This window comes from Euleptes europaea, chromosome 12 (genome assembly GCF_029931775.1).
Source record: "Euleptes europaea isolate rEulEur1 chromosome 12, rEulEur1.hap1, whole genome shotgun sequence".
Lineage (NCBI taxonomy): Eukaryota > Metazoa > Chordata > Lepidosauria > Squamata > Sphaerodactylidae > Euleptes > Euleptes europaea.
Window position 1 is genome coordinate 64,189,097 of NC_079323.1, and position 12,937 is coordinate 64,202,033.

At 40.8% G+C, this 12,937-nt stretch overlaps 1 protein-coding gene across 1 annotated transcript in view; it reads left to right on the plus strand.

Annotated features, from left to right (window-relative positions):
* Nucleotides 1-318: 318 nt before the first annotated feature.
* ABCG1 (ATP binding cassette subfamily G member 1) overlaps nt 319-12,937 on the plus strand; it is a 47,774-nt gene continuing 35,155 nt past the window's right edge. The window contains exon 1 of the mRNA XM_056858301.1: nt 319-557. Coding sequence (XP_056714279.1) covers nt 338-557 — 220 coding nt within the window. The 5' untranslated portion in view covers nt 319-337. The remainder of the gene's footprint in view (nt 558-12,937) is intronic.

Consider the following 12,937-nt stretch of genomic DNA (forward strand, 5'->3'; position numbering starts at 1 on the left):
ACCTCGGAAGGATGGAAGACTGAGTCAACCTTGAGCTGGCTACCTGAAACCGACCTCTGTTGGGATCGAACTCAGGTCGTGAGCAGAGCTTGGACTGCAGTACTGCAGCTTACCACTCTGCGCCATGAGGCTTCTCCAAAGAACTTAGGAAGGTATTATAATAATAGAACTTGCAGTGGATATTTGTGCTCTCCCTCTTTCTTTCTCTTTTTCTCTTGCCATGAGAAGTAGTGCACTGGAGCAAATGCTTAATGAATGTGTTTTCCCAGAAAAAACTTGCAGATATATTTGTGCTTCCTCTTTTGTCTTCCAGAATGCCAGCAATTGTTCACCTGCTATGCCTGAGCCAAAGTCTGTATGTGTTTCGGTAGATGAGGTGGTCTCCAATGGCACCGATGCACAAGATGTTCATTTACTAAACTGCCATTTAAAAAAGCTGGACAATGCTTTGACAGAAGCCCACCGCTTCTCCTACCTGCCCAGGAGACCAGCTGTGAACATTGAGTTCAAAGAACTCTCATACTCTATCCAGGAAGGACCATGGTGGAGGAGGAAGGGTAAGAAAACAAAAACTTTACAGATGAATACTGAGGGAAGTGTTCCTTATATTCTGACTTAGTTCTGAAGTGAATCATACTACTTGGTCATGAAGGCAGAGAAAACTGGAACATGTGAAGTAAAACAGAACTGAGCTATTTCTGTTGTAAACTTTAAATTATTATTTGGCTACAACATGGTCGTAGTATCTGCTTAGGGATTCACACTTTGTTCTTTGATGCTACATATTTTATGAAGTAAAGAAATACTACATATATATGAGGATTTTAAAAAACAACAAGAGCTATGCCCCTCTGCTTTGCTGGGGCACTATCTGTGTGGCCTTGCTACAAATTAGTTACAATTCCTGGATTAATATTGGACAGCCAAAGAGTTAGGATATGGTCCAGCTCTGGATGGTTTGATACACTACTGTAGACTAAATGGAGATCTTATATTAGTTTACTTGAGTTCTTGAAAGTGCAATCCAAATGGAAGAAACAATTAAGATAAAGGAAATTACTCAACCTGTGATCTTAAAATAACTTGGAAATAATCCTCGGATACTTTATGAAATAAATTAAAGTAGACATTCCTTCTAAGTAAGAGCTTGCAGGAGGAAAAAGAATGATGTTTATTATTAAGCATCTCTGGAAAACTCCATAAGTAGAGCCTACCCATTTTGGTTTCCTTCGAAGCAAAGAGCACTGGAAAGGTTTCCAGGCCAAGCTTGGCAACCAGTGGGAGGGCTGGGAATGGAGAAAGTGGCGGGGTGTGTGTGTGAATGATGGTGAATGTGTCACAGTGTCACTTCTGAGAACAACCTGAAGGTGACATAGGGTAGCTCTAGGAATTGCTGGAAACTAGGGTTGCCAGGGCCCTCTTTGCCACCAGTGGGAGGTTTTTGGGGCAGAGCCTGAGGAGGGCGGGGTTTAGGGAGGAGGGACGTAAATGCCATAGAGTCCAATTGCTAAAGCGTCCATTTGCTCTAGGTGAACTGATCTCTATCGGCTGGAGATCTGTTGTAATAGCAGGAGATCTCCAGCTAGTACTTGGCGGTTGGCAACCCTACTGGTAACTAATGGTAGAGAAAGTTGGCGTATAAAAACCAACTCTTCTTCTTTCTGTGTCTCTCACTGACCCAGCCTAGTAACGGCAAACTCTTCTGCCTAAAACAGGAAAGTCATGTCTCATTTCTGCTAACTTCTTTATAGAACATATTTTTTTTTATTTGCTCTGTTCCTTATAAGAAAAAAATTGCAATAACAGTCAGCTGTGCCAAGTCAGTACACGAAGCAATCTTGACAACAGCATTTACAGAACATGCTTAACAAAGGCAAACTTGCACATATGCCTAGGAAGTGACACTTAACAAAAATGAGGCAAATGTTGCTGTGTGTTAGCACCTTTTACACAACACAGGACCATAGTAATATAAACTGTATGGATACAGTTTATAATGTAAGGGACACCATCCATATCTTATTGCAAAGTATTCCTATTTACTTTAATATTATTATTCCAGAGTAAGTAGTCACTTTTGCATGACTGTCTGCAGAGGCTATGCTACCAAACTTGGCCACAGTTTTAATGCCAGGTGCCATCTTATCATAATATGCACATATGCAATTGGTAAGCTGATCATCTTTATCATCTTCTTAACAGTGACAAGAATTCTGTCACTTTCTCTTTCTGGACTTGTGATCATGTGTGGAAATGTAATAAATTTCCCATATTTTTGATAGGACATTAGTTAGTTACAAAAGGCAAGTTGGATAAGTGGTTAGGTGCATACTATGGTAAACTGCTGCTTGGTAAATGAGCATCTGTATTCATGTTCAGTTTGGTCCACGTCTTTATAATGCCTCAAGAACCTACATATTGTTGACTTGAGATGGGGAATAAAAAAGCAGTGCTAAAATGGTCAAGATACCTAAGATACACTCAAATAGTGTAACATACCATTAATAAACTCACCATAAGCGAGTCTGTAAAGACTCAAGACCAGACTTTTCCTAGATGTTCCCTCATTTACAAAGGAAGGCCTGAAATTTAATATAATACATCAAAATTATTACTATGTGGATGCATCCATTGTAAAGGATGCATTGTGAAGTGGATGCATCAATTTTTCCAAGTAATTCAGTTTGCAAAAGAATGTTCAGCTTCTCAAGGTTTACAGTGAAATACGGAGATAGACTTTACTGCATAATGAATCGTGATCCAATCATGATAATTAGTCTGTGTATGACTGAAAATTAGTTTTGTAGACTGAATTGAGCCTCTTTGGGTATACCACAAAGCAAACATAGAGATAAGTGGAGATCTGCCTTACATATATCAATAGGGTTAACAAGCATACGTAGTTGTTGAAGACTGGTATAAAGTAGTACAGATGGAAGATGTGTGATGTGCTTTGTTCTAAGCAACACTCTGACTTATGTCCTTAGAACCAGATAGTGTAGATTAAGTGGGGGATGGCAGTGGAAATAGCATTGACTTTATATGTGGGAGAACTAGCTTGACTTGGAGCAACTCACCATGTCTCATGCTAACATTTGCGCAGCAATAGTAAGAAATTTTGTGTATGGAAAACAATCTTTCTCCAAGTAGGATGTGTTTTTAGTTGCCATTCTTCTCAAGAAATGGTCACTGTAAATAAAAATAAAATCCTTACCCAAATGCTTTTTTAAAAGCTATTTGGAACTAAAAGCTAATCAGCACATTATGTAGTATAATTATGTACATGATGTAGTATATGAAGGAGTCAACGGTTCTTGGAAAGATATGTATTAAACAGGTGCACACATTATGTAAGACACAGGTTTGGTTTGGGGTCCCCACCCAGTGTTCTACAAAACAGCCACGTGTGAGCTGTAGATGCTCTCCTCGGTTCCTCTGCAAGTAGGGGCCTGATCTGGACTGGGACTGTGACGCATGTGGAAAAGGGGCTTCCTGACGGGCAATGGCCCTGGGAATATATTATTTGGACCATTGGGGAAACACATGTGTACACTCATGGGTTTTCCCCAACAGACCAAACAGCGTCCCATTGTCTATTTCAGGTCTGAAAAACAGTGTGGTGGGGAAGGCTAAAGCCCCTGCTCTATGCATACCACAGTCATGATCCGAATCAGGTGCTGTGTGCAGGGGAATCAAGGAAAGCTTGTAACTCATGTGTGACTGATACACACAGGATGCAAGGTGAGGACCCCAGACCCAACCTGCATTCTCCATAACGTGTGTACCTGAAGGATACGTGTGTTTCCAAACATACTACATTTTTAGACATACATTTTTAAATATTAGGTATTCATGTAAAAAGAGTAATGTGTGAATCTGAGTTTAGCAAAACTGAATGCTCTGTAGAATGCTTTTGGCATAATCTATGAGGATATTGGCTGCGCAGGTTCCTCTGAAATGCGAATCTGTACTCTTGCCTAAATCCCATAGTCTTTGAAAAACATTCCTGGTGTGTGGCATTCAAGATCATTGCTCCCTCCTTATATGTCAACCTCTATGATGCTAGTTCATGCAATCAAAACATTCTTCTTGTAGTCTTTTTAGGATGTTGAAAAGGACAGCTATTTTACCCAAATTGGTTTTTTTTTTAAAGACCAGTTCAAATAAAACTTCTCTTCCATGTTGTTGGAACTCAAATTTTGGACAACTGGTAAATTATAACTCTTTCAAAAATCTTTCAAAAATCAGAGTTTGAGATTATGCCATCAGAAAAAATTAGACACCTGTTTAACCAAACGAATCCAAAACTGAAGGGTGCATTTAAAAACTGCGAGGAATGTAGCTTTCACAGAACACTGCTTTCATTGTTGTTGAATTACAATACCTGGTTTAAATGTACTAAGTTTCTCTTCTTTTTTGAGGTACTGTTACAAATCCATTCTGACACTTTCATTTAAACAAGAATGCTTTATATTGTGTGTGTGTTCTTGCATACTTCCATACCCTGCACCATTTAAAGATGCAAAGATTAAAAATAGGATTTGCTCTAAATTATTCGTTAATCCTAGTTAAAGGAGTCAGTAAAAGCCTGTCCTTATCATGGCAGGTGCACTGCAGTAGAGGTGCCGCATGAGCCAGCTCTCTCATGCACGCTCGGTTACTGTCGGTCAATGCACGATAGTAACCTCAGTCTGTGATGCTGAAGCAGGGAGGAAGCAGATGCTGATTGGCTGCACTGCGACTGTTGCTAAGATGAGAAAGGAAAAGAATGTAGAATAGTAAGGACCAAAATCATTGCTGGAAAAGGTATATATTCCTATTCTGCAAAGCATACCGGTTACATTGTTTACACTCATGCTGAAGCCTGCATTTTTAACTTAAATGGATTATCATTTTGGCTGCCTGAATCATTGCTCTCATGTCAGAAAACAAGATAATATCACAGCTATAAACCTACTTTGGAGGCATATCTTTAAAATGATCCTTTGTTAATTGTACCTGCTTAATTTTGGATTTTCGGTTATCTTTTTTTACCTAAACAACCTAGATCCAGCTAGCATAAAATAATTATTGCTAAAAAGGTGGTAGGCGGTGTTTTAGCATCTGACCTGTGCAAATAAGATTCTGTGAGCTGGTGGCTTAATTGGAATATAATATCAATCCAACCCCCTGCACAATGCAGGAAATTCACAACTACCTCCCCCCTCCACACCCCTAGTGACCAGAAGATGGCCAAGATGCCCTCCCTCTCATCATCTGCCTAAGGTCACAGAATCAGCATTGCTGACAGATGGTCAGCTAACCTCTTCTTAAAAACCTCCAGGGAAGGAGAGCTTACCACCTCCCGAGGAAGCCTGTTCCACTGAGGAACCGCTCTGTTAGAAAATTCTTCCTAATGTCTAGACAGAAACTCTTTTGATTTAATTTCAACCCATTGGTTCTGGTCCAACCTTCTTGAGCAACAGAAAACAACTCGGCACCCTCCTCTATATGACAGCCCTTCAAGTACTTGAACATGGTTATCATATCCCCTCTCAGTCTTCTCCTCTTCAGGCTAAACATACCCAGCTCCTTCAACCTTTCCTCATAGGACTTGGTCTCCAGACCCCTCACCATCTTTGTTGCCCTTCTCTGGACACGTTCCAGCTTGTCTACATCTTTCTTAAATTGTGGTGCCCAAAACTGAACACAGTACTCTAGTTGAGGTCTAACCAGAGCAGAGTAAAGCGATACCATCACTTCGCGTGTTCTGGACACTGTATTTCTGTTGATGCAGCCCAAGACTGCATTTGCCTTTTTAGTTACAGCATCACACTGCTGACTCATGTTCAGTGTTTGGTCTACTAAGACCCCAAGATCCTTTTCACACACACTACTGTTCAAACAAGTCTCCCCCATCCTATAATTATGCATTGGATTTTTCCTACCTAAATGCAGAACTTTACATTTGTCTTTGTTGAAGTGCATTTTATTAGTTCTAGCCCATTTCTCCAGCCTGTCAAGATCATCCTGCATCTTGGCTCTGTCTTCTACCGTATTTGCTACGGTAGAAGCAATTTAGTATCATCTGCAAATTTAATAAGCATCCCCTCTATTCCTTCATCCAAATCATTTATAAAGGTGTTGAACAACACAGGGCCCAGCACAGATCCCTGAGGAACTCCACTAGTCACTTCTCTCCAAGTGGATGAGGAACCATTAACTAGCACTCTTCAGGTACGATCTGTCAACCAGTTGCAGATCCATCTAACAATAATAGGATCTAACCCACATTTTCCCAATTTGTCAACTAGAATACTGTGTGGAACCTTATCAAAAGCCTTACTGAAATCTAGATAAACTATGTCTACAGCATTCCCCTGATCCAGCAAGGTAGTAACTTTCTCAAAAAAGGAGATAAGATTAGTCTGACCCATGCTAGCTCTTAGTGATCAGATCCATCCTTTCTAAATGCTCAAGGATGGACTGTTTGATGATTTGTTCGAACACTTCTTCATGGTATAGAAGTCAAGCTGATGGGTCAGTAGTTACCTGGATCCTCCTTTTTCCCCTTCTTGAAGATAGGGGCAACATTTGCCCCCCTCCAATCTTCTGGCACCTCACCTGTTTGCCAAGACTTTTCAAAAATAATGGACAGAGGTTCCGAAATCACATCTGCAAGTTCTTAGTACCCTTGGGTGCAATTCATCTGGCCCAGAGGATTTTGTTTCATTTAAAGATACCAGGTGTTTGTGCACTACCCCAATGCCAATTCTAGGCTGCAAATCCCTTCCCTCCTCACATGTTCTGTTTATGCCATGTTGAGCACCACTTCCCTCACGAGAAAAAACTGAGGAAAGGTAGGAATTGAGGAGTTCTGCCCTCTCTTCATCTCCTGTTACAATTTCACTTTCCGGTCCACACAATGGGCTTATCTTGTCCTTATTCTTACTCTTACTCGGTACATAGGAAAAGAACCCTTTTTTGTTGCGTTTAGCATCTCTCGCTATCCTAAGTTCATACTGAGCTTTAGCTTTCCTAACACCCTCCCTACAAGCACTAGTTATTTGCTTATATTCCTCTTTGGTTATAAGGCCCTCCTTCCACTTCATAAATGAGTCTTTTTTTATTTCTCAACTCTTTAAAAAGCTGTTTATGGAGCCACCCTGGCCTTTTTAGGCTCCTCCCATTTTTCCTTCTCATAGGAATGGTTTGGGATTGCGCCTTCAGTATTTTATTTTTAAGAAATGCCCACCCTTCTTGAACTCCCTTCTCCTTAAGTATTTCTGACCATGGGATTCTACCTAGCATAAGTTTAAGTTTGTTAAAATTTGCTATTTTGAAGTCCAACCTACATGTCTGACTACGTACAGGTTTTCCTCTCCCCAAGATTGTAAATTCCAAGAGTACGTGGTCACTACTACCCAGGGTGCCTATTACTTTAACCTCATCGACCAGTTCTTCCCTGTTGGTGAGAATCAAGTCTAAGATAGCAGACCCCTTGTTTCCCTGTCCACCTTCTGGAATAGGAAGTTGTCAGCAAGACAAGTCAGGAATTTATTGGATCTTGCATTTTTAGCAGCGTTGGACTTCCAACAGATACCCCGGTAATTAAAATCTCCCATGACCACCATGTCCCGTCTCTTTGAGAACTTTGTGATCTGGTCTAGGAGCATCCCATCCAAGTCCTCTGCCTGGTTTGGCAGTTGATAGCAGACCCCCACGAGAATATCACAATTATTTCTTATTCCTTTTATGTTTACCCATAGAGTCTCGACTGCAATACCATGCTCAGATTCATGTACTTCTTCACAAGTGTACACATCTTTGACATACAGTGCTACTCCTCCCCCCTTCCTTATCAATCTATCCCTTTTAAACAAGTTGTACCCCTCAATCAATGCCTATTAGGTCAAAATCCCCTTCCTGTATTAGGGCTTCGAGTTCTTCCTGCTTGTTTCCCATACTCTGCGCATTAGTGTACAGACATCGGAATCCATGGTTTATGTGCCCCGTGGTTTTCGTTTCTGTACTTTTAACCTGTGAGTTTATGTTTCCTTGCGTACATGCCACTCCCTGCAAATCTTTATTGTTCTCGTCTCCAGGTATTATCAGCATACAAGGCTTTAAATTGTTGTCTCGCTCCCCCATAGGATTTAGTTTAAAGCCCTCCTGATCAGGTTTGCAAGGCTCTCACCAAACACATTTTTTCCCACCCTCGTGAGGTGTAAACCATCCCCCGATAGAATTTTTCACAGAATTTTCCTTGGTGGATTCCCTTCTAAGTACCGACCCTGCTTGGCTTCTGAGATCTTATGAGATCAAAATACATCATGCTGTCTTCCCTCTGCTGTTTTTAATCTTTTAATTAGCTATGCTTTGTTTTGCTTTATGTTTGTCAACTTTATAATTGTTAGCTTTTGTTACAGTTTTACTGGTTTCATTCTATCTTGGATCACTTTTGTCAGCCCCCTCTTAAATAAATATCTGCCAATCCAGTTGCCTATCCCTGATGTGAATCTCAAAAACATAAATATAGAGAATAATAGATAGATAAAATAATAATAATAATAAAGTCAACTGGTGTTGTGCTGAATTCCTCAGAATACAAACCTGTGGGTCAGGGATGAGCTTCCAATGTTTTCCAGAGTTCCAGTTTGCAAGAAGATTGGGTCTCATCCTTATAGCTGTGCTCATCCTTATAGTTGTGACCTATCTCTGAAACACAGTTCAAGTTCAGAGATGAACACCTGCTTGTTATCTCACTTCTTGCTGGAGCAGACACTTGATAGCAGGCTATCTTTGTGTAGGTCTAGTCTCTTGGAATGGCTTACTAGAGTGGGTATGGAGGGTGCCTTGCCTTCACTTTCTGCATCAAGGAACACACAGAAAAGGATATTATTTCAGAAGGCATTCACTGGAGGCTAAACAGTTTTGGGAGATCTGATTTATGTGTTTGAAACTTGTTAGCTGCTTTGAGTCTAAAGAGATAAGGCAGGGAAGTACATATGTGGACACTTGTTAGTAAAAATGCTGCTGTTGATAGCTTGTACTATACTGGACTTTGAGAATCCAGACAGGAGTGAGGGTGGAGATCTTTTTACACACACACACACACACACACACACAGAGAGAGAGAGAGAGAGAGAGAGAGAGAGAGAGAGCGCTAAACAAGCGGCTTTTCAGCTCGTGTCTCATTATCACTTACAGCTTTTCTTGCTTTCAGCAAAATGACCTCATCAGAAGAAAAAATTGACACACCACCAGGCACTTTGGTTGGTATAAAAAATGATGATGAAGGAGTCAGGACCTTTTAAAAAAACCTGGTAGACAATGTAATGACTTAAATTAGTAAATCATTTATTCAAATCCAGGTGTAAATTATAGTCTTTGTCCCCCACCCCCACCCCAGTGGTGTTAATGGTGGAATTATGCTGTATCTTCCACTTGACAGATCTGGACATTTCTTCATTTTCTGTGTGCAGAGGATAGATAGTAGACCTGAACTACTTTAACCCCCTTACTTCATAGGGTTGCCAACTCTGGCTTAGGAAATTCCTGGAGATTTGGGAATGGTGACTAGGGATAACAGAATTTGGGGAGAGGAGGGACCTCAGCAGAGATGTGATGCCATAGAATTGATCTCTGTACTCTGGAGATCAGTAGTGTTTCTAGGAGAACTTCAGGCTTCATCTGAAGGTTGGTAACACAATTCCTTACAGTCTGACTATTTGTCTGTCTATTGTCTTGCTGCTCCTCCTGTAAGGAGCTCAGGGAACATGCATGATTCTCTCCCCTTCCATTTTATCCTCAAAATGAATCTGTGAGGTAGGGCTGGAAAAGAATAACTGGCTCAGCGTCACCTATAGAGTTGGGATTTCGACCTGAGTTTCCTCACTCATAGTCCAACATTCTAACAACTACACCGCACTAACTGTTTAGCAAAAAGATCTGGAGGAAGCCTGGGTCTAGGAATGCACCCAGGAGACAGTCACTGAAGTAACTACTCTCAAGAGTCTCCCTAAGAGAGTAGCAAGAGACAGGGATGTCCTTCCCACTGGCTCCTAATGAGCTAACTCCACCATTTCCCTTGGTCTCCAGTGAGGTAGCTGTAGAACAATCTGTAGCTCTGGAAAGTCTCTCACCACCACCATGCTGAGTCCTGAGACAGTGGTGGTGCATTCCAGCCCCAACAGAGAGCTTGGCTCCTCCATAGTGTGTGGCTCTTTAATTCCAAGTAGGCCGAGCAGGAAGCACACGGTTCTCTACAGAGCTACCTAAACTCCCATTTACTTAAAGACTAGTGCAGGAACAATAGTCTGAGCCCCCCTGCTAAATGACAGAGCTGGCATGCAGCCTTCACAACGAACTAACAATGGCTTTGGCTAGTGGTGATTCCTCTGCTCACTTTTGCCTTGTCTTGTCCATGTCCCACCTAGAACTCAGCTGATCTTGGCTGAAATGTTTACTTTACTAGAGCATTCAGAAGCTGATCTCTGTGCTTTTGATACTTGATGCAATTGTCCTGAACCCCACAGAATTTCATTAAAAAGAAAAGGTATTAGCATTTTTGTACTTTGTGCACAAATATAAAAACACCACATTGATATCTTTCAGTGCAGTTAATTACAGGGTCTATCAGGCAAAATAGGAATATGCTTCCTGTAGGTGTCAAATAATAAAATCTGTGCAAACAGTTAAGAGGCCAGGCTGATTTGGAGATAAGCCAGAAATGAGCCTTGTTTTAGCTTTAATCTAAGCTAACCTGACCTGGATTTTACTCCTACCCAGTAGAAGTGGACTTTAAGAGTATACCTGTGTCTTTGTGGAAATGGCATGATTAAATTTTGTTCTCAGGCACCCATGCACACCAGAAGCCTGGAAACCACATGTATCAGAAGCACGCACTATCCACAATACTCCTGATATGTATGGTCACCATGTTGTCTGATCAGTTCGCCCATACCAAAATAGGCATGTTGCCCTGTTCAGGCATGTTGCCCTGTTTAGGACAACCATGCATACTGGGAGCATTGCTGAATGTCTGGAAGAGGCTACTGTTGCTATAGAGATTTGTATTTTCTGATCCAATGTATTGTTGACAGTCTCATTTAGACAACAGCAACTGTGTCTGGTATGTTCCTTTGTACTGGGAGCCAAGAACATAATTTTCCTAGAAATTGCTCAGTTATTTTTTGACTATACTATTAGCACAGGTAATAACTGGAAATGAAAGCAAGGAAAGTGTGAATAGGAAACTGAGGATCCTTTCTAAAGAAAACAAGGATTTAAAACAATTTTTTTTAAAGTAATGGTCCTCCACTGCAGTTTATTGTGTTTCATGGTTTAGACCAGTTTCACTTTTTCGTTACAATTTCTTTTGAACAAAGTAGGAATCATGATCTACCTTGCAAGACCCTTCAGAAGTTATTTTGCAATAAATATAAACAAGCTGATGATGTTAGTGAAGAAGCAGGCAATTTGTGCTACTGAAGATTTTTGTGCCATGCTATGATTGGTTCCCAACTGGTGTAAATGAAAAAGTGTTTGACTGTTTTGCTCCTGACTATTAAAACAAAATGTGATATTTGTGGTTCCTAACAGAGAATTGCTGAAATGAATATTTTTCTGAAATCAGAAGGAAAATACATGGGGGTTATATTTGATCACAAACATTACATTATGGTATAATGTGTCAAGGAATCAAACTGATACAATGGAAAGAATTACAATATGTTGGAGATCTGGACTATAGTTCCGAAACTATTGTGGTATTTGCCTAGGGTAGCCAACCTCCAGGTGGTGGCTGGTGATCTCCCGCGATTACAACTGATCTCCAGGCAACAGAGATCAGTTCACCTGGAGAAAATAGCCTCTTTGGAAGGTGGACTCTATGGCATTATAACCCCCCTGGAGTCCCTCCCCTCATCAAACTCCGCCCTCCTCAGGCTCCACCTGGAAAATCTCCAGGTATTTCCCAACCCAGAGCCGGCAATCCTGTATTTACCTATCACTACATCACTTCCTACTGGAACTTGTTCTATCGGCCAACTTGTCAGGAAGCTTACATTGATAAGCAAGTAGAAGTTTCTTTTGGGGAAAATTTTTACTGCTTTCTTTAAAAAAAAACCTGTCAAAATGTTTGTATAAGGGCATGCATGACTTGCAAAGAAAATGTTCATGGATTCACAGAAAATATTAAAATCATGAATCATGCAAAAATTATCTCACCACATTTCCCCTTATTTGAGAGAGAACAAATGAGCAGCAGGCAATGTTTTTGAGCAAAACACATTATGACTATAGTTCCTCAGACCTGTAGGTGTGAGGCTAGCCCTATGGAATAAAGAACACACTGCGTCACTTGCACGGAGTCCGATGGGAGCAGGGTTATTATCGTTCATTGACCCATTTAAGAGGCTCTATCTGCACTTCGAGGCAGGCTACTTATATCCAAGCAGAATCTGGCTTTATGTTTTTCATGTAATCTTATTGTCTGCTCCCCAAAGTCAGACCCTAGCAAAGCCTTATGGAAAGGATGTAGGTAGACATTTCATTTTAACCCTTTAAGTTACAAGTTAATGAAGAACTACCGTATATCTGTGCTGGAGAATTCTTCTTTACAAGGAAATGGATTGCACAGAAGTTCAAGTGACTCGCTTTTTCAGTTCTCCACATCGAGTGTCACATGTGAACTCGTGTTCTAGCAGGTGCTGATGGATGAATGATCTCTGGAGCTTGTGCATTTTTATTATAACTGAGATGGATGTGTTTGGATTCAATAAACTGTGACTAGAACAAGCTTATGGAAAAGATTTATTCCCTTCCTGCACTATCCGGAAAGCTTCTTTGGATGGCTGAGGGACCTTTGGGAACAGAGAAAAATATGGTACAGGGGGAGCTATAGGAAGTAAGGGAATTGGCAGAAATTGCTTTTCCCTGATCTTGTATGCACACT